General features: G+C 49.2%; 1 protein-coding gene across 1 annotated transcript in view; it reads right to left on the bottom strand.

The window, feature by feature from the left end:
• UACA (uveal autoantigen with coiled-coil domains and ankyrin repeats) overlaps positions 1-7,798 on the bottom strand; it is a 37,345-nt gene extending 29,547 nt beyond the window's left edge. The window contains exon 1 of the mRNA XM_026108030.2: positions 7,620-7,798. Coding sequence (XP_025963815.2) covers positions 7,620-7,679 — 60 coding nt within the window. The 5' untranslated portion in view covers positions 7,680-7,798. The remainder of the gene's footprint in view (positions 1-7,619) is intronic.
• Between the last annotated feature and the right edge of the window lie 15,007 nt (positions 7,799-22,805).

Below are 22,805 nucleotides of genomic sequence, written 5' to 3'. Positions count from 1 at the left end.
GCAAAAAAAATACTCTAACACATTATAGGTTGCCATCCGGCTAGTATTTTTGAAATACAGATTTTCAGATATTTTTCCATAAATAAGACTAGGCATAACACTCCTCCGCAGGTTGTAGTATGCACACCCTCCTTTTCCACACTCTTTCAACTATTTGGATATCACAGTAACAATACATACAATACATACTCATGTGTTATGTTGCCCATCAGATACATGCCCGTTTTTACAGCTGCTTTTGGGAGAGGTAGGGAACTTTTTTTTTTTTTTTGGGGGGGGGGGGGGTGTCAATCACGTGTCCACACCCAAGCAGGAGCCCCAGCACCAGGGAACAGGCAGGAACACATAGCTGGGAGGAAGAAAGGCTTCCTCTTCAGCAGCCACGTGGACTTTGATCAGCTAAAACAGATCATCTAAGCCCATAAACTGTTTAAATCCTTATTTTGAAACCACATCATTTGAGAAAACAGAACATGCTTATTAAATGAGAAGTCCCAACTGTAAGTTAAATTCCACAAAGGATACCCCTAATCCCCATGGAAGAGTTAGTGACAACCGATGCAATCTTACTTTCTCTTCCACTAGAGCATAACAGCACATTTAAAAAACCCATACGCACCACACACAGTAATAGGTTTAGTCTTAACACGAAGCTAAACAAGTCAATGACAAATAAGCCAGCTGCTGAGGCAGAAGTACTGCCTGAGAACCTCGTATCTGGCTCAGGACATATGCATCTCAAGGGGCTCTAACACTTGCCTGTATGTTTATGTAGTCAGTGTCCTACAACTAAACAGCTCATTTAAACAAAACACAATCTTTAGAAGTCATCTAACTGGTTTCAGGAATATTGGTTGTATTTCAAAGCAGTTTTTAAATGTTTCAGCCTGAAAGCTGACTGATAAAACCTCGGAAAGTGAGCACAGCTTCTCTTCACTGCCGGGTCAGGCAGATAATCCTATTAAAAAAAAAAAAATCAGAACAAGTTCTCCTTGTATGCCCTTAGCAGAAGACTTTTTATGTACATGAAAAAACCCTAAGAAGCAAAACTCTGGTAAAATACTGCCATCAGCATTTACAGCTAAAGCTCACAAATATATGAATGTTTCTTAAAGTTACCTAGAGAGGAAAAAAATAAAAAGAGAGAGAGAGTAAGATCATGCTTCTAAGGAAACAGTTATAAAACAGACTTGAAAAATTGCAGTGTTAGAATGCCATTTAGAAATAGTAATTCTTGTCAAAGGAGAAAATGATAATTGGAAGTTTTAGACATATCTGTGTAAAAAGATGAACATTTTTTTCCTGGTTTAGGTCCTATGTGATTTTCCTGCAGGAAAAGGGAGACACTGATAAAGGAGAAAGTTGAAAAATGAGCATGCACTGCAGGAGAGGAGGCACAGATGACAGAAGGGCAGACAGGGCACATCTCTATCAGCTCACACATTTTCACAAAGGTCAGAGTACATTTGAGTGATTAAAATGAACATTTGTACAGACACACCCATGATTTTATACAGCCTAACAACTCTTTTGAAGTAATGTGATTTACTTTTAAAATCTGCACAGATGGACAGCATTAAAGGAATAGGTTGGACTACTGAAACCACTTTTTAAAAAAATATTTACCAGCTGTAACTAGAGGCACATCAGCTAACACTCATCTTCCACTTGCAGGCTCCATCTTATCTACAGCTGCCTAGAAAATATTGCAGATACCAGGTTTGTGGAAAACTTAACTCAAATGAAGGGGGGGAACACCATTTATAAGCATGTCTTGTATGTGACTACAAACACATGCTGCTATACAAGTGTTTGAGTTTAAAACTGCAGGAGTAAGATGTACTGTTTAGTCTACCTTAAAGGAAAACAGATACAGCACAAACACAGGGTTCCTGTTTTACCCAGCAGGTTCCCACACAGAGAATTTGCAGTAAACTAGGTGATAACATAACATGCTATCTGTGGAAGAAGTATTGAATGCTACAGAGGAGGCAAGGCTTGCTTCGCTTTTACATTGCCCTCAAAATGCTTAAGTCAGGAATTTATATTAACAGTTGAGCTGTTGCATGGTTTAAATGCATCTCTGCATCCCATAATTAATATAGACAGTCACCTAACAAATAGCTTAAAGCAAAAAACCTAAGAGCTTTACTGTAAACATTTCTGGGTTTGCCCTGTTCTTAAGGCATCTTCTCTTTCCTATTACTTGATATTTATTTGATTTTGATGGAATGCTAACTTGTATCTGAACTACTTCTGGTTATCTATATAACACACACAACAAACTGTCCTCTCAAAACTGTCATGAGGGCTCTAAAGCTGTGTCAAATTTTACATTACTATCTACGAAGGATGACAGGCAGCTTGCAGCAGAGCCAGTTTCCCCCTTTCCTGCAAGGCAGGTATAGAGGGAGAAGCACCCAAGCACCAGAGAACTCTGCATTCTCTGAATTACATGCAAAGTCTGCTCCAAAAATAAATAAATAAAAAATAAAAAGCTTCTCCAAGTCTTATTTCCAACATATAGCTCTCGAGTGCACTAACTGAAATATACTTTACAGATAAAACTTCCTCAAAGTCTCAGCAGCGATTCACACATCAACCTGGGGACTAATAAGAGTGATTTGCACTATCTCAGCATTTTGGAAAAAAGACAGTATTTTTACAGCTGTGTTTTCAAGCAAAGTTTAAGTACAAAGCCATTTTATGGTAAGACTGAGGCCTGACTTGCACACTTGCCTCAGAGCACTACGTCCTTCCAGGCCAAGGAGAGCATCACAGCTTTCACAGCAGCAGTGGCAGAAGGTGGCGAGCACTCGGGGCCCGGGCTCTGATGCAGCTTTCCACGAAACCACGCAGCACTTACAGCAGGCCCAGCAGAAAGCACTTCCCTTTCAAAAAGGGAGAAGCCAAGGTCAGAGTCCAGGTGCCTTTGTCTGCCATGAAAAGCAGTGTGTCTCAGCGCCGTCTTTGAGATTCGCAAAATTACAAGTTCTCAGCAAGGACTGATTGGTTTGCATTCTTGAACACAATAATAATGAAGCATCTGAGAGTATTAGGGGATGATGAAATACGACAAGACTATTGCATTCATCACGTAGGGAAGCAGCCTCCAGCGCACACATGGAGACAGGAATACCACTTTAGAGTCCGACTATTCTGTTCAGTCACCATTAATTAAAATACAGACACAATTTTTGTCAGTCTCACAGATGTTATAAAAGTTTCCTAGTTAAAATATTGATATTTAAATACTACTAATAAACTATTACATAACCTGTGAGCAATACATCAGATGAGCTTGAAATAGATTTGTGAAAAGATATTCAAACATAAGTGTTTGCTGAAGTGTCTGCAAGTCTGCTGTGACTATTTACCTTGTACATACAAACTCACTGTACATCTACTTTTTTAATCCTATATAATTGCTACATTCCAAAATGATAAGTCATTAGTAAATACTCCTTTTTAGTAAGCTTGAAAGTTACAATGCACCTGTATACAGGCTATACTACATAGCTTTTGCTGAACCACAAGTCACTGACCTTGACACTCCTCATCTTCCTTTACATCAACACAAACATCACACAAACAAGCACATAATTCTGCTTAACTAAATGCAAGTAAAGCAGTCTTTTGTGGAACGCACAGGTTCACATGAACCTTAATAAAGCTTCTTGGAACCCAAACATACCTCCAAAACAACTACCTTCAGTCTAGGATGTGACCTCCAAGTATTATAATATCGTTTGTTCTTGGATCTGTTGCCTGAAGATCACATAGTAAAGTCACATTAGGTTACATACCAAAAATAATAGTAATAACAAACAAGGAAGTAGGGGAGAAAGGAAAAGTAATTCTGCTCTGGCCAACAACAGCAATGTTAGAAAAATTTTGCCAAAGGGTCGATAGCATTGTATCAAGCATGTTGACAAACTGTTTTGTCTTTGCACAAAGCAGAACCATGGCAAATACCATGGAAAATCTTGTTCATTTTCAAACTCATGCATGTGCCATGAGCAGCAGAAGTTTTTTCTTTCATTTAAGAAGCTCAACACAGAAGTGATCTTGACTCTTAGACAAAATAAGACTATATTCTCAAACACCTCTATTTTTTATCTCATTCCTGCACTTACTAACGTGTATTCTACAGCATATCGGTGCTACAAGTTATTTTTATAAAGTTAATCTTGCTATACAGACAAAGATGCGATGCTGATGATTAACTGGTAAACTCAGGCAACCAACAATATTCTTCTGTTCTGTTAATGCAAGTGGTTAGATCAGAACAAGAGATGCTACTTCACCACTGTTGTTGGCAGGGGGACAATTATGACAAGTTTCACTCCTTACACAGAGGAAGGGTCATCCAGGTAACAGAACCCAGCAGTATCCACAGGGGGAAAAGCACTAGCATAACCTTAAATGAGTTCAACTGTCAATAACTGCATTAGCTGTTCAGAGATTAGTTTAGTAATCACAGGTCAGCATGTAAGGACAACTGCTCAGAAGTCTCCCTTTTACAAGGCTAACTGCAGTATTTCACTATCTGGTAATAATAATAAAGACAGTTTTTGCTCAGATCTCTGTCAATAAGCAGGTCACTCGGGACAAGCAGCAGCAAAGAAAGGCTGGAAGCAACATTTAAGATACAAGTCACAACACTTCAGTACCAGAGAGAAGCCTACCCAGTGACCTTTATTAAGCTCAGTTTTACCACCAGCCCCTTACCATTGCTTCCTCAGGCTACAAGAAGCTACTGGGGTCACTACCTCTGTTAGGACTGGCTAGGGAACAGGCAGCCAAAACACAAGTTTTGGTGGCTGTCACAAAACCAAGTCAGTCTATACAACAAGAAACCAACAGCTAACCTCACCATTCAACCTTCTGAAACACAAGTGTCCTTTCATTGGGATTTTTTTCCCCTTTGCAGAGGCCTCCCTAGAAGTTTTTATCTGAAGGTAGTGTCATCCCTGTTAGTGTAACAGGGAGGTAAAACTAACCAGATCTGTCATAAGTTTTATTCTAAAATATATCATTTCCCACAGTTTAAGTTATTCCACCGTATCAATAACTACAGAAAACTGTAAATCTTCACAGAACATAAGAAATCTACACTGGCCAGTGTAGGACCTGCATAACATCAGTGAAGACTTTGAAAGTCAACTACTGGTTAACTACTACTGTATCTGATGATTCAGAGGATGAAGAAACAAACATTCAATATCCTGTAACAACAGTGATATTACTACTCCAGGAAGAATTTGCGGTAATAAAGGCAGAGGATTTTCATCTGTGCTTTGCCTGAAACACAGAATTAAAGGTGTTCAGAGCCAAGCATCTATATAGGTACTTTCTAAGCATTCTAGATAGGGAATATACATTCCCTTGCAGCAAAGGGCTCTAAAAACCTTCTGGATCTACTGCAGTTTGAAATTTGATTATTCTCCTCCTAAACACAATATTATAGACTACTACAAGTGATTCATTTTTACCATGACTGTGCTTGGAATCTCAAACTATTTTCACGTTGGCAGACCTGGAAAGGAGAACAAGTTAACTTCAGGCAAACAAAAGCCACAGCAGCACTTGCCTCACTCTTCCGCTCACTGAAACTTCTGAACGAGCTCAAATTATTTTCCAAGCTCCATCAGCCAACCAGAGTTCACGAGACTGGATTACTGTGCAGAATGTTTTGTCTGAAATTGAAGTTGTGGAATTGGTAATAGCCATCATTTTTACTTTCTGCTGCTTTTCATGGCTTTCCTCTGTCAGCAAGACAGGCAATAAAGCCATTCCCAGAAAACAGAGTTCATGTAATCATTACCTAAACCAGGAGGAAAGATTTTCAGCAGCAAGATGAAGGGATGAAATTCCTCTCCACCCTCCAGGAACTAGCACTGGGTGGGGACAGGAGGAAGAGAGAGAGAGAGATGAAGTTTCCTAAACAGGGGACTCTTTTCACAGCAGTTCCCAGCAGGATCCAGAAAGCACGCACTGGCAGGGCTCCTACCCACTTCCTTTCCTGCCCCAGCAGCAAGAAACAGGGACCAGCGCTCACCCAAGCATCCCCCTTCAGCCTCACTGTCATTAACACCCTCCCACGTGGATAGTTTCCCCCCAGACCCACGCAAAAGGTTATAACTTGGTGTTTTATTAGCTGGTGGAGTGATCCTGTAACTGAAATATGTAATAAACAGAAGAATTTCAATACATTATGGGTACAATATATTTAAACAAACTCTCAGCCCATGGGCAGGTCCTCCTACTTGTCTAACCAAAACAAATATTACTGCTTCTTCACAGGCAAACAGTGCCAGCAACAGCCTTTTCACATCAATTTCTTCTCAAAGCTAAGATGCTGCCTAATCCTATAAGGCAGTTTTTAAAGGATCTCAATGAAAGCAGCTTCCTTTCACATAGCTTAGAATAACTTCAGTTCTTAAAAACATAGAGATTGACCAAAATTTCTTTGAATGGAAAAGTTGTTGAACCTTCACCTATGGAAGTGAAAAATATCCATATACATTCAAAACAATGTGAATTACTGAACATGGATGCTGTACCATTTCCAAAGCATTTGTTGACACTTAGGTGTGATTATTGTAGGCTTGCTTTGAAATAGCAAACAGTTTCAAAGTATAAACTAATAAATAATGTAAACCAATGCCAGCCTACACACTACACATTACCATAACAGACTTCTGAATCACTTCTTTGCACAGCGAACTATTGAACATGGTGATGCACTTCCAAATGGAGCTGTCACCTCATCAAGGGAGTTCAGTCAGCAGTTTACAAGCCTGTACATCTACATATCTTTCAAGTGAGCTATTATTTTCAAGTACTACTTTCAGACCTAAAACAAATGTGTAAGATTTTTAAAATATCTAGATTTTTATAAAAAAGCAATAAAGGTCAGCATATCACATTCACCTGGTCTTTCCTGCTACTCCATCTTGCCAGCAGGAGTTTAACAAATCGGTATAAGAAGACAGCAGCAAGCTGATGAGTGCAACTATCACAGCAGACTGCCAGGAAGGCACTTACTAAGTGATTATAGTTAAAGATGATTTACCCCACAGAATTTTTGAATTCAACTTTCTTCAGTTATGAAGACCTCTGTCATCAAAGGCCAGCTGAAGAGATGAATTAAAAAAATAATAGTAATAAAACCATTTAAGACAAATTAGCACTAACCTAAGTTTTGGGAGCCATGAAGGACAAGACACTGAAGAAAATCATGAAACCACGAAGACACCCAACTTCCAGATTGGAGAGCGAGCGCTCCAAGTTTTGCCATATCCAGGCAGAAGTTATTAATGTGGAAAAAAACCCACGCTACCGCCAAGGCCACGCACGCAGACCGCGGCCAGCGCCCAGCGCGGGCTCTCGGGGGCGGGAGAAGCAGCAGGTGGGAACTCGCGCCGGAGTCACGAAGCAGAACTGGGCGCAGAGGTCGCGGCCCCTCGCCCGAGCCGCCCCACGGGACCCGCGGCGCTGGCGCAGGAGGTAACGCGCTCCCGCCGCGCCCCCCCCGGGCCTCCGCCCCACCGAGGCGCTGCCGCCGCGGGCCGATGCCGCCCCCTCAGGGACCCCAGCGCCCCCCCCGCACCCACCGCGCTGCTGCCGCCAATGATCGCTTCGTGCTTCTTCAGGCGCGACTTGAGGCTCTTCATGGCGGGCCCCGGGCGGGCGCGACGGCGGCAGCGGGACACGCAACCGCCGCCGCCACGGCCGGGACGGGCTGGCCTCCGCCGCCGCGGCACCCTTACCCCCGCCCCGCCCCGCCCCCGCCCGCCGCAGCCAATCGCCGCCCGCTCGCTCGGGCACGGCGGCCAATCACCGCGCGGCGCGGGGGAGGGACTTCCTCGTTTTAAAGTCCACCTGGGGGGGTGGGCGGGGGAGTGCGGCTGTTTGGGCGGGGCCTAAGCGGAGCCCCGCCCCCTCGGCGGCAGCCACAGCTGCGCGGCCCCGCCCGGCCGGCAGGGAGCGCCGCCGGGGCAGGGGGCAAAGGGCAAGGGGCAGGGGGCAAAGGGCAAGGGGCAGGGGGCAAAGGGCAGGGGGCAAAGGGCAGCACCTCCCTCCTCCAGGCCCCCCCCCCCGGGGAAGGCCCAGCGCCCTGAGGGGCTTTTCCGCGGCCTCCCCCAGCGAACGGCCCTGGGGAGCCTGCCCCCAGGTGTGCCTGCGCCCTGGGAGCCCCGGTGCTGGGGAGACGCAACCCGGCTGCCATCCTCGCCAGCCCCCTCGCCAGGAGAAGGCGCATATCTGCACGGGCTCCCTCCAGCTGGGCAGAGGCAGCCTTTAAAACAACGTAATTAATGCCCTTCGTCTGCAGGAGGCATGTCTGAGGGTGGCAGTTTGCTTGGTCAGGTCACGGCTTTGTGCAGCCTCAAGTCTGTTTAACAGCTCCTTTTCATCACATTACTCACAGTCCGGTCACACACAATGGCACAGCACCGGGAAGTTTAAGGTCACACGGTTACTGAGAGTATTTAATTACAACACAAGGACTGAGTTTAAACTCTGTAAAATCTTGCTTACTACAGTTAGATTGGAACTATTCATTCAGTATACATCTCCCTCTTAAGCATAAGCAGAGTCCAAGGTAAATGTTACTGCTCCTTAATCAGTTTGGGCAAACCATATGTTCAGACACTTGGCTTTGCTTATAGGTGGCCTGTTCAGAGGAGAAGACACCTAGTATCTTTACACATATACTGGAGAAACTCAAAGATGGGAATAACTTTGGACTGTCAAAGGCCCCCTCTTGTGCATATCGGTGTCACTAGAAAGTATTGACATGCTTCTAAATGAAAATCCTCCCCAGACAACTCTAGCCCCTGAGCCAAACCGAGTCTAACAAGGGTTTAAACTCTTCAGAGAAGAGATGTGCAGGCTTTGAATGCCATCTAATGCTTTCAGAGCTTCCCTCCTCCTTAATAAAGAGTTGGTCTTCGAGGCAACCTCTCTCCTTTCTTTCAGGAACTATCTCCTACCTCCTACGGATACCACCAGCCCCACATTTTCAGGACACTGACATAAACTCAAAGACCAGCTTTTCCTCAGAGCAGACATCAACACCTCTCACCTCTGTCATTCAGTCAGCCAGCACCACTCCTGCTCTCCAAGGCCTGTGGGTCTCCTTTCAACCCTGGCTGCCACCAGTTCAGCCTGGTATCACCAGCTGTCAGTGCTGGTGCAGGTAACCTGACTCTGCTTGGCACAAGTCAACATGATATGACGGGTAAAATGACAACAGCAGCTAGAAACAGATAGAGTCAAGATTCCCCTGTTATTTTCTGTCCATAGCAATAGGAGTGATAGTTTCCTTTAGTTAGCCAAAGGTACAGAATTGAAACAGCAAATTCCTAGAGCGCATCCAAGCCGCAGCACCTCAGCGGGGTGTTTGCATAAGGATCTGCACAAACACGAGCCTGCAGTGTTCATGTCCACTCATGAATCCAAGCTTCTGCAGCACGAAGCTAAGTCACAGCCTCAGCACCAGTCTAACCTGGGGCAGAAAAACTGGTTTGAGTTGTTCAGACTAGAACCATTGCCTGCCAAGATGTTGCAAAAGACAATTCGTTCATTAAAAATAAGTTTTTATTCCCAAAAGTTTCAGATCTACAAAATAATGAGTTATTAACTGCCTTTCAGAACCAAGTTAACAGAGCAGTAGCTTTCTTCTCCTTCCACCAGCTTTACGCCGTTTAAAGAAATCTCCTTCTGGTTCCCTCCAGTACAAGGGAAAGCAGAACTTAAAAACATAATCCCTTGCTGTCATTTCAGGCTGAGATGCTGAGAAGAGCAGCTCCGAGAGCCTAAGCAATCCCAAAGCAGTTCCCTGTTGCCACACAATCGCACACATACATGTGTGTGCGCCAGCCAGCTGCATCTCTGCTCTTTTGAAGACTCGGCAGCCGCTGCGCCGCAAGGACAGCATCTGCCTTGTGAGCAAGCTTCCTCCTGCCAGGCTCGACAGAGGGTGACGTTTGTCCCAGACAGTCACACCACATTTCTCACTGGCCAGCTCTGTGCTGGGTAAAGCAATGCCCCCGTGCCCCTTGGAATAGGTTCCCTGCACTATTAATTCAACCCGCAGTGTCTGACCCCTCTCAGACTGGAATGACTTGGAGAAGGGAGTGATTCCCCCACCACAGACAGTTCACGATCGTTGGCACAGTCAGAGCAGAGCAGAGATGTGACCAGAGCAGCTGGACACCGTGAAGTCAGCACTGAGCCAGATCAGCCTGAACAGAGCCTTTTCTTTGCTCCCGACGAAGCAGAAGGCTCCCTGTCTGGACACCATCTTTCATCCCTAGCATTGCATGTGTCAGCAATAGAACAAGATGCTTCATGTTATGTTACTAGGGACTGACTTGTACATTTGACCTGAATCCAGGCTGCAACATTTCAGGAGGGAACCCAGCTAATCTTGCTGTCTCCCCGGCACACAGTGCAGCCCTTACCTTTGAGGCACCGATCCAGGCAGGGACTGAACAGTGCACGCTGCACAGAGCTCCATGTTCCGGCCTTTCCTCCGGCTGTTGTGCCAGAACTCTTCCCTGATTGCAGGGCACAATCTACTACAGTTTCTTTCTCCGGGCTTCTCATTTTGCCCCTCAAAATAATTCAAACTGCTGATGCTAAGCTTCTTGGCATGTAGTTCCCAATACATCATCAATCCTCTCCATGGGCCATCTGCCTATATCTAGCTATCTACTAGCTAGTTCTATCTTCACTTGTTCTGCAGTACCTTCTCACATCGCACTGTTACCAGGTCTTGGCTTCTTGCCTCATTCTCCACTTTTCTGGTCAGACCTACTCCCAGCTCTCCTGTAAGTGAGGAAAGGTCCAGCCAGTCCACTTTGGATCCTGTTTGCTGGGGTGCAAATAGTTGAGCACAACCTGATGGTGGTTAGATAAGGTCGGCTCACTGCTGACAGATGGAGACCAAATGGGAGTTTGCAACTCCCACTGCATATTTGTTCCACTGCCTCCCCTACTCCACTTCACTTCCTTGGTTCTCTGTGACTTTTTCCTTCAAACCGCAGGTTTCTTTGGGACCATCACTGACACTGACTTTATGTCTCCGTGTACAGTGACACACAGTTTGGTAGAGGCCCCTGCGGTGTAAAGCACCAGTAATATCGTGTGCAGGGTAGCCTTGGTCCACGCTCCGTGCTGCCGTGGGTGGTCAGCCACGGGTGTTGTCAAACTGCTGCTGGGCACGGCGGGGCTGCACACGCTGATACAGGTTCAGTGCCATTTCAGGAACCATGCCTAACATCTGATCGAAGCAAGCAGCTTATGTAACGCAAACTATCACACTCTGTTTCTGCTCAAATGTTTCATTTTTGTGACAATCTTTGCTTATTGCAGCACAACAAAGGGTATATTTATTCCAGCAATGTTTGTGTGATAAGTCCTGAGTTAATGGAACACAGAATTTGCTGGCCTGTCCTCCAACAGCCCTGCGATCTAATTAATCTCTGGCAAGTACATCTGAAATAGAAGCAGTGTTGGCTTGCACATCGAGCAGTCAAGACAAACGAATTGGAGCCAAGTTGTGTAGTGAGATAGGAGGAAGAAATAGCTTCACCATGATGGTTTTTTTTGCAGAGAGTTACAGTGCCAAGGTCTGAGGTTTCTGCTCTGTTAGAACACCAATGTTTATGCAATTCTCTCCACCCTCATTCAGAATTTAGGGGGAAATATTTGAATCAGAGAGTCACAAACTAGCACATGGCTAAATGATACTGACTCTCTAAGTCTATGAGCAGGAGAGACAACTGAGCAGCAGTTTTCCCTATGGACTATGATTCCTTGTCTCCCACCTACGCGTGATGACATCTTCCCCTGCAGCCACACAAGGAAGCTGGCTGGGGAGCAGCCTCTGGGCAAACCACTGCATGGCAACATGTGTCTTCAAAAAGAGTCTTTACAAATTTTGGTTCACAAATACTTTATAAGATGGAAAAACAGATCAGTCTCAGTGTATTACACTTCTTGAAGCGCTTAGCTTATCAATCAATTTGTTAAAAGGACATAAAAATCAAATCCCAACAAGACCGAAAGGGAAACACCTTCCTCTCTATTCGGGTCATGGAATTACCCAGGCACTTCCTGCATTGCATTCTGCCTTAATCATCTGGATAAATTAACCTCCATGCCTGGCACATCACGCATGGAGGAGGATATAATTTTATCTCTCTTTGCTCTTGAACCCATGAAGAGTCACGGATACTGCACTACGCTGAGACCTGGTTCTGCCAGCTCTCCCTGCACCCTGTGTTGCGCCCACGCTCGCAGCCGGCACGCGGTGCACCCGACAGCGGCACGCTGCTTTGCCCGGTGCCTTTCTCAGCTGGGTCTGGCGCCCACGCCAGCCTCCTCCCGAGAGCAGCCTGCGGAGATGGCTACGCAGAAGCGAAGCCCGCAGTCACCAGCGTGCCTCTCCCGGGCCCCTGCTCTGACTCCTACCTCCCTGCACGGCTGCTTCTCCCCCCAGAAGTGCCAGGGATGTGTGCACAAACCCAGCCGCGTGTCTCTGCCGCTGTGCTGGGGACAGGGAGGAGACACAGGCGCACATATTTATAAGCAAGCACCGGGAAACCTTTTGCAATACACAGCCAAAGCAATCCTGAGCGCTTGGAGTGGCCAAGCTTTTATCTTACTCCTTTTACCCCATTCTGTTCTGGCTTCCAAGAAAAGAGGATAAGGGAGAAAACATGTTTAGACGGAAACCTCCATGCAGCCAGCGTTTACATGCTGTGCTCCCGAGCCAGCCTGGCGTGACGCCGAGCTTAGGAAAAACAAAGCCCGTGCCAGGCTCTTGGGAGCTGAATTTGACAAAAGCTCAGCTGCCAGCTTGGCTGCTCTCGCTCATTACTAGCGGCTGTTTCCGAGCGGTGCCCGGCAGCCGCGGGAAACGCGGAGCCCCGCGCACGGAGCGCGAGACCGCGCTCGTCTTAGAGCACTGCCCGCGTGTGCCCGGCAAGGCGGCGATGGAGGTGGAAATGGAGGGGCTATGCCTTCCCAAAGCCGCGTGTCAGGTCAGAGGTGGGTGTAGAAACGAGGGCTGCTGCCTGCCACCTAAGCGAGCCATCAGAACAGGCTGTCCTAACAACAAATTGCTGATGAAAACACACCCCAAAGGAAGGGAACCTATTTCGGCAGTGGAAGTGGGTGAAGCTCAGGCTGTGAATGAAGACTGAGACAAAACAACGCCCTAATTTTTCCCCACATCCACGTGCGCAGGAAAGTGGCTAATTTAATTTTCCTGATTGCGTGGGACTCTAGTTCCAGCTTTAAAAGGGAGATTTTGAAATATAACTAGGGAGCTTCAACATGCAAAGACATCTTATTTTGGCTGCCCAAGCCTTACTGAGCACATCTGTTGCTGAGGGAAAGCTAATACGTTTTCAGATAAGAGAAATTGTCGTGATCAGGCAACAGTACTGCGAAACAGCCACGAAACCTGTGAGGTTTCCAGCATTGCGGGCCACAGCATCTCTGATTTATGTTAGTTAAGCAGCAGCACTGTGGTCCACAGCGTCCCTGATTTATATTAGTTAAGCAGCACATTCCAACAGACATAAGGAATACGGATTTCCAAGTGAAAGTAAAGGCAGCGTGTCCCACACAGCTTGCAGTATTCACTTCGGAAAACCGCGATTGAACTCTGTGTGACACGTACTACGGTCGTACCCAAGGATGTGAATGCTGCGTAGGCAGAATTAGAAATAGAAGTGGGTGCAAGAGACATACCAAAAACTCCCTCTCACATTCACACTCCTATCAAGAAATCACGAGCGTTAGATGCTGGTTCCCCACGCTGCAGGCAAAAGCGGGGTCGCGGCCCCCTCAGCAATAGCGGGGGGCTCCAGGCAGATAACGCAGCACCTGAACACGGGAACTTGTGTCACGTCCTCGCTGGATGCCAGCGTGCCCGGGTACATCTGCTCTCACACAAGGAGAGAGAGAAACAGCAAACTTTGTGCAAACTGAGCGCCCCGGGCAGTCCCGCAAGACCCCGTGGATTGGCAAAGCAGTTCTGGGCTGGCCATAGAGGCAGAAAACACGGAACAGGCATCTGGGATACGCAGAGATCCCGGACCCCTCCCGTAAGCCCGCCCTGGCAAGCAGCTCATCCTCAGACCACGGTGCGCAGCGGAGAGCTGGTGGGAACTGCAGAGGAGCTGCCGGGACGGCTTCACCCTGCCAGGCCGCCTCTTCCCTCCTGAACTGTCCCGCGCTTTCTGCCCGAGCAGCCACAGGCTGCCTGACTCCGCTCTGAGCATCACTGACCGCCGGGGCCCGGAGGAAAGCGCCGGGACTATCCGCAAGTGAAGTATGGCCATGGCAGGACACAGCCCCATCATCCGTGGGCTGCTTTGGTCATGTGGATAAAGCCCTAATGTAAATATCGTAGCTGGGAGGACAGACACAAGGATAAAGAGAAATGATCAGGAGACTAATGAAACATAAGGATGAAAAAGAACAAACCTTTAACTGACCTGAATGCCTTCACGTGCTTTACAGAACAGACTCGCCTGGGAGCAACCTCACTCAGCTTAATGACTGATTTATCCGCACTGAGAAGGAGAGAGGAATGAGTCTCTGGGCGAACACAGAGCGTGCAAACCCATCTGAGCACTGGCAGAGCTGCAGACAGATTTTCAGAGAGATAAATGCTCTGTCTGTGGGGAGCAGCAGGACACACAGCTGCTGCTCAGGTTTGGAGGAAGACAACTCAAATAACTGTCCGTTATTAGCACATGTCTTTCTCCATCCACGCTGGATCAGTTTTGCTGGCTGGCTACACTGGAAAGAAAAGCTCCTAAGCAACAAAGACCACAGTTTCCAAAGCTTTAGCTGGGGAGACATTAGGAAAGGGAATGCTCTGTCTGTGGGGCGAGCGTCATCTCCTTGTATGGGTCACGTCTGGGGTTGAACCATCAACAGCTCTGAGCCTGGTTTCAGCTCAAATGGATATACGGTGTAATCGGAGCCCTTGGACTTTCAGTGGCTGCCTCACACCTTGTCTCCGCATGGGAACTCCTGCCAGCCCAGCAGAGATCCTTCTTTTCCTTTTAGGTTGATGAGGAGCAAGGCGAGCAGAATCTCAGGTTAGCAGCCATCCAGGCATGGATTTGCAATGGGAAAAAGAAAGAGAAAGAGAGAGAGAGAGAAACTGCACATGCTGGTTTCATGCTGGTTTCGTGGCAGTTCTGTAAGATACACCTCTCCCCTGCACTGCCTGCTCCCTTTGGTTGCTGGCTGCTGGTAAATGGGATGTGAATTTCCTGTGAATGGGAATCAGTTCTGGAAAGGGAGCTTTGGTGCCTGCTGGGCAGCAGCCTGCACACAAGCCTGGGAACGGGTTTAACTACGGAGCAGAGACCCCAGCCCTCGGGCCGGTCCTGAGAGAAGGCCGCTGTGTCCCTGCTCCTGCGCTTCCCTGCAACGCGCTGGACAAGCAACCGGGCAGCGAGACGCTGCCCCAAATACCTGCTCGCCCTGTGCTGCAGCCGCGTAACCGGAGCTCGCTCTGCTGCAGGGCTTTGGAAGCTGTTCAAGGGCGGATTTTCTCAAAGTCTTGTCCCTGCAAAAGAGAGAAAAATATCCGTGGGCCAAAGCCTCCAAACAGCCGGAGAGCTTTTGTGAAAAGAGCCCTTTTCTGTGCCCCGTTCACGTGCATCTCCAGGCGCCCAGGGTCAGGGTGAGCTCAGGGCAGGCACGAAACACCGTCTCGACGGTGGAGGACTCCTCGGGCACTGCTGGGACGGCATGTCTCCCTCCGGCCGGCACGCTGCGCGGGCTGCGGGGAGGCTTCGCTCCTAGACCAGGTGCCTGAATCCAGGGCTCACATTAGCCGGTGAGACTCCAGCCTGGCTGAACAGTCTCTCTCTCTCTCTTTGATTTTGTGTATTTAATCATGACTGTTTGCCAGATTACTCAAGTTGAATGAACGAATGCATTGTAACTCCTTTGATGGATTAATCTTTGTTCCTGCTAGCAGGTCAGCTTCCACTTCCAAACGCCTCCTCACGCACAGTCCGGGGAAGCAGTCCCGGGCCTCCCCAGCAAGGGCCTGTTGAACCGTAGAGCAGCGATGGCCCGCGTGTGCGTGGCTGCGGAGCATCCCTCCCTCCCTCCCTCCCTCCCTGCCCGCCCGGCCGGCCTTGCCCAGCACGTGAAAAGTGGGGGTAGGAGCATGGGTAAGTCCCACCTCAGCTCCGGTTCTGCTGGGGTCCTGTGAACTCTGCCGTAAGGATTTCCCTCGTGTCACGTTCGACTCCACACAGGCAGCTCATGTCCAGACCCTCCCTCGGTTTCCAGCTCCAGTGAAAACCGTGGGAGTCTGGGTTCCTTCAGCAACGTTCACTACACTCGCTTGGAAAACGGGGATCTGTGTAAAGCAAGCAGTGAAAAGCACTTAAACTAGGGACTGAACAGTCTTATACGACATAATACTCCAGACCAAAAAATCAGGAGCTCAGGTGACACTGTTCGGTGCAAAGCCTTCTCTTTTGCAAAATGTTTTTCTTACAGCAGAAAGGGCCCCTCCAAGTTGATGTTTCTTCGGTGGAATTGTCAGGTATGTTCAGATGCGCTGTAGTTGCATGCAAGTGAAAAGGGACTGAGACTTTTACCTTGCTTTGCATGCTCAACTATTGTTTACATGGATCAGTCCTGGAGAAAAACCTAGCGTACTTTCAAAGTCACAGTAACAATTCAGGCCGAATGCTTACAATACAAACTCCATTCAATTTTCTGCCTCTCCATGACACAATTCTTCGGCATGCTAAATTGCTTTGGCTACAAGTTCGCAGTGATGTTTAGGCTAACTCCAACAAGCCTCAGCTTTAATCTGTCCTCAGAAGATGGTTCCAGGCTGCCTGCGCACATCACTGCACCGATTCACAGCTGCTGTCTATTTTGACATTTTTGTTGTTCATACCACTTAGAGAAAGAAAATTATTTGTATTTTAAATAGAAGCTTAAATTCTGGAGCACAAGACCCAGACATCATGGAAGAGAATCTGTTGCCAAGCCACCCTAATCTGAGCACTTTTCTCCTCTGTATTTAGCATTCCTGATAATGGAATTTGGATTACAGCTAATGCTGATTAACATTTCCATGTTAGCTCTTTCACATAATCTTTTTTCCAACGGTGGCAGAGACTAGAAATATGCCATTTATACTTTGTGCAGTATCTGATTAAACATGCTTTTCTAGCTCTTGCCAGCCAAAGCCACCAAGAATGAAAAGCTGCTATGTTTAACTGATCCTAATATAGATCAATTCCTAAGCATAGAAATGGTTTCCTTTCTCTCTAAACCTTTGCCTGGATAACAAGATTTTGATTGCAGCCTAATCCTGGGGGTGGGAAAGCTGCGGCAGGCGACTGGCCTGAAGCAGGAGAAGCAGAAGTGCAGACACAGAGGATCACTGCACTCCTTAGCGATGGAGCACTGGTAACCGCCAACCCATAAATAATGCATCTAATTTTACACCTGCACTCGTTCTTCCACGCCAGGAATCCAGTCCAGATATACTGCAACCTAAAATTAGAGCAGGTTACAGACATGATCTTTAACATGTTAAAAGTAGAAACATGCCGACGGTTGCGATGTTCTCATCCCGTCTCTCCAGCCTGTTTCCACTCGGGGTCGGTAAGAACATACCAGACACAGCTCCAGCACATCTGCTGTTCTGCAGGGTTTTTCATCCAGCAGTGTTTTGTTACACTGCTGTGCAGTGAGATACAAATACAGCATCAAACGGGACTGTGTGACCCAGCGCAGTGCGCTGCATCGGGGGGGCTTTGGCCAAAATGCACCTCGGTCGGCTGGACTGGACCCCAGCGCGCGCTGCCCCTCGAGTTGGCAGCAGAAGACATTCGGAGGAAGGAATCCAGAGGAAGGACGCTGAAGGGCGACCAGCTAAGCTTTCAGTCACCTCTGTGCGATGCACTCTGCTGTGGTTCCAGGGCCGGTGTGCCGGTCCGCGAGCTCCCCACCTCGGCTCCACCAGGCCCCGTCTCTCTGCAGCGTTCACTGCCGCTGGCCCAGCATCTCAGCAGCCCTGGGCCGGGAAAGGAGCAGGGAGCTGAGTGTGGCTGAGCAGAGCAGAAGAGAGGACAGGAGAGGAGAGGAGCTCCCAAAACCTACTGCTGGCGGGTCCCAGCGACCAGCTCCAGAGAAGTGGGATTTCTGGCCCATTCCTTGTCCTTCGGGCACTGACAGTGGCCTGCTCAGCCCCTTTTATCCCCTCACACCTCAGTTTCCCCTGTCCTTAGGGAAGGGTGCTCACACTGATCTCCTCCCGTGCCTCAGAGGATTGCACCAGACACCAACTGTGATTATTCTGAAGGAGCTGGTTTCTCTCGTTTTGCAAGAAAAAAACATCCAAAATTCTTTATAACCCACCAGTTCTGAATCAAAATTAGTTTTTATGTATCATTAATTTTCCCAGGATGGAAAAGCTAGCATATGTGACTACATCTGTCTGCAATGTGTTATTTAGGCACTAGAGATACCTCTGCTGAATGAAGATCAGACGAAGATCTCCTGGGAAGGAGAAGGTCCCTAGCGAACAGCAGGGGAAAGATGAAGGTGGAGATTTGCAGACCTTTGGTCCACCTGCAGATAATCATTTTAAGAAGGACCATCATTTTATATATCTTGACATACGGGCAGCTGAGATTACAGCTGCCACGCAGGTTCAGCCAGTGGCCAAGAGACACATCAGGCCGAATTATGGGGAAGAACTTCTGACGTGAAACTCCCAAGAGAGAGAACAAACACAAGAAACTACTCCCCAGCCACTCCCAAGGGCTAATTGCTGAGAGTAATGAACCAAGCAGCAGCAAGAAAGGTTCGAACAACTATTTATCCCTCCTGTAGGAGGAGGATCATCACCTCCACCTGCAGCTGGGTTCAGGCGGAGGCTTGAAGGTTCACACAGGCCAGGGATTTCCGACTGGCAGCCCGGTCACATTCATTCGGGAGGTGATGGAGATCCACCAGCTCTGGGCCAGGGCAGTGGCAAAAATAAGACACCAAGACTGACAACGGCTGTTGGCTGCAGGGCGAGGACTCGGTTTGCTCTGCCGGGGTCCCGCAGGGAAGCCCGGCCACGCTGTGCCTCCAGGAGAGGCCTCGGCACCACCCGACAGCGGCGAGCCGCGAGGGACGGTCCTGGCCTCCTCCGTCCTGGTGTCTCGCTGCGGGGACAAGCGACGGAGGAGTGGGAAAGCTCCCGGCAGAGCAGCTTTTGCACAAGAGCAACCAGCCGCTTCCCAAAGCGTACATGACATTGGAGAGCATCCATGGGTCATGAGCCATCCCAAAGGGTCACGAGCCATCCCAGAGGGTCACTATCATGCTTAGGGAAACCCAGACAGCAAAGAGCGAAAGCCGAAGTCCCCTGAACTCGGCACTGCCCCGTGTTTGCCATTCGGCCCCTGCTCCTGTGCTGTTGTCCCTCAGGTACCAGCAGAAAGGGCTTCGCTGTCCTTTCAGTGCTGAGCATCTTCACGTGTCTGGGGCGGGGGGGACCGTCAGCCAAGGCCAGCTCGGCAGCTGAAGGAGCTGGTGCACAGAGAGGTGACGACTTCGGAGCAGAGCTGGGAGAGACGCCTTTCCCACCCGCACTCACCGGCCCAGCGAGGCGGCAACGCCGGGGAGAGGAGGAGTTCGCCGGGGGGACTGAGCAGCTCTTGAAAGGCTGCTTTAAAGCATAAACTAATTAGCAAACAGCCTTTGGTTTTAGAGTCAGCTGCCCTGAATTGCAAATCGGGGGTGATGAGCAGCGTCCAGCCCAGCAGCCGCCCGTGGCCACGCTGTGCCCGGGTGCTCTTCACTCTTCGCGGCCAGGATGCATTTTTGGGAGGGCAGCTGGGCTGAAGCGTGCGTTAGACATTGCATGCACAGCCGTGCATTACCGCCCTTCCTCCGCGGTCTCGCAGCACGAAAACGAAGAATTGCCGTGATTTTGGGGCAGGGAAGGCAGCAGCGCACCGGGCGCCGAGCCGCCCTGCTCTGCACCGGCCGGGCAGCGGGGTCTGGCCGCCCCGCGTGGGCCGGGGTTTTGGGGGTGCAGGATGCCCCAGCAGTGCTCAGCGCCGACCCCGCACACCTCCGCCGCAGTGAAGGCCCCCCCGGCGCTGGAGGACGCGTTGCAGAAAAGCATTTTGTCTGTTTATCCCCTGCGTTTAGCTTCCTCCTTCACTGTCACCCTGTAAGAGGCTGATTGTGGCCGAGGGGCCACCCCGGTTCCCCGGTTCCGCGTGAGCCGGTGCAAAGCCGGGAGCCTCTGGGAAGCAGCAAGCGAGGAGAAGGCTCCGAGCTTGCTCCACGGGGACGCGAGGAGAAGATGCTGAGCTTGCTCCGCGGGGACGCTGCCGCTGCGACTCCCCGCTCCATCGTGCCCGGCCCCACGCCAGCCGGCCCGCTCTTGGCTCCGAGCAGGCTGCCGGCCCCAGGAGCTGCCCCAGCAACAACCGAGGGAGCAGCCAAGACCCCTCGAGGCCTCACGCGCAAACGCAGCTTCACAGACGCTGGTGCGCTGCAAGCAGAAGGCTGCTTTCACTCCCAGGCAGTTTGGCGAAGGATGAACCCATTGTTCAAATGCAGAACGTAATCCTGGGAAACAGCCATGATAAATAACGAGCCGTTGCTAATTAGCCTCATAAAGCTGCTCATTAAAAGCTGAGAGGAACACACAAGGGTCGTGGCAACAGCAAGCAGAGTGCATTATCTCGTCTGTGCTGCGCTGCAGCAGCCCCTCGCGCCGCAGCACCGCTCCCTGCGGAACGGGGTCAAAGTCGCGGGTTTCTGCATTTTGGTTCAAAGGCCACGTGAAAAGATGCCGGACGTAACCCTGTCAGACCCCTCTCTTGGAGCCCAACTCCTTCAGGAGGACACAGCCACCAAGAACAGCCCCTGCTCTCCCTCCTCGGGGGGGTCAGGCACCCCCGGCCGCCCATGCTGGGACCCCTGGGTGAGTGCCGGGGGTGTGGGGGGGTCACAGGGACAGCAAAGACTGGGTCTCCCGCTGGAGAGACTCCGCTCCCAGCTGCTCCATCCGACGGGCTGCAGCTCTGGATCTTCAGTCGCACAGCCCCCATTTTCCAAGGGAGTGGACTTTTATTCCTGGCATCGTGACAGTGCTTTGGCCAAAACAAACAGTTTTGGCAAGAAAAGAGGTCAGACAGGAAGGAGCGTTTTGGCAAGGAGGTGACATGGGGGACGTGGAGCCCACGCAAGCCCTCCCTCGCCCAGGCTGGCCGATCGCACCGATTCCTGTCCCCCCCGCAAGCAGCCGCTGGGAGGAAGGGCACAGCCCGGGTGCCGGGGCACCAGCGCTTGCAGGGCCGTCTCCACCAGAGCCTCCCTCCTGCGTGAGCTGCCCTAGAGGAGCAAGGTGACCATTCGGCAAAGGGCACCATCACACCCAGGGGGACGGGGCTAGCCGAGTGTTTCACAGAGTTCCTGCAATAACATCCGTGACAAAATCCTGGTGTTCTGCCCAGAAGGAGCAGTTACTTAGCTCACAGCCGAGTCCTGCCCTGCTTTTAAGCAGGAGTGACTGAAAGCCTCCTCCATCATCCCCTACCCGCGCCAAGCGGCGTTGCTCCCCTGGCAGAAGGGGTGCAGGCACCTGACACGTAGGGATAGCAAAGCATTAAAACTCCTCATGAGATGAAGCTATTTATAAGGGAGCTCTAGATGCCGTCCCCTGGGCAGAGAAGCAAGGTAAGAGAGCGTTTGCCATGCAAAGCCAGCCTGGTGTACCGAGTTCACTCTTGCCCTTTTCTTTTTCTGTTGGGGGGGGGGGGCCGGGAAATTGGCTTCTACAATAATGAAGTGCGTGGGCACACAACACGGAGAAAGGAGCTATGAGGAGCTCCTGATCTAGATGAGCCATTACAGAAGAGATTTGCAATAAGCCTAAGGGCAGAAGCAGACAGAGCACAAAAGACCTGACAGCAGATGGCTCTCAAAAGAATTCAGCTGAGCGGGCTGGAATATAAGTTCATGATTTCATGATGTCCAAGTAAAGACAAGATGCCTTGGAAAATACACAGGGAACCAAGAAAAATAAATAAGAGCTAGACAGGGCGTAAACTGAAAATACAGTGCGTTAGTGCAAATCAAGTATCCTGCACCTTCGGGCTAATTCCATCAGCGACCTTCCCAGAAAAAGGGCCCGAGCTTGCAGAGGAGTTGCAACACCACAGACAGACAAGCCTAACACAGAGGTCAGAGCAAGCCCAGCACAAATCCACACAGGAAAAATCACACACACAATGCACCTTGCAGTATCAGGCCCTCCTTCCTGTCAGAGCCAGCTGGGGTGCACTGTCGTGTCTATGTTACAACCGTTTGTTTACCACCAATTTCTGCTTTTGCCACAGCTCTAGGCAATGGTGTTCTCCAAGTCAGAGTTGGGAGCATGAGGAGGAGTCAACAGCTTCCAGAAAGCCAGTACCAGCAGCGACCTGACTGAGCTACACAATCCACAGTGCACTTCACACAGCTAGCTAGAAAACATGTTAACAGTAAAAACAAACATTCATATTCTGATAAGACTTTTTTTATATATAGATACCAGCAAGGAATGAAGCCTAGTGCTAAGGTGGGACAAGGCCACGACAGAACGTTCTACTTCAAAGATGAACTAGGCGTTGCCTGGAGCAGTGAGGGCCTACATGGACTGATAAACTGAACATCTGGCAGTATGCAAAATGGCAAGAATTAACAGGGTGATTAAGACACTTATGCCTGAT

The sequence above is a fragment of the Dromaius novaehollandiae genome, chromosome 10, assembly GCF_036370855.1.
Source record: "Dromaius novaehollandiae isolate bDroNov1 chromosome 10, bDroNov1.hap1, whole genome shotgun sequence".
Lineage (NCBI taxonomy): Eukaryota > Metazoa > Chordata > Aves > Casuariiformes > Dromaiidae > Dromaius > Dromaius novaehollandiae.
Note: the sequence above shows the minus strand (reverse complement) of the source record. Positions and strands in the feature narration are given on the sequence as shown.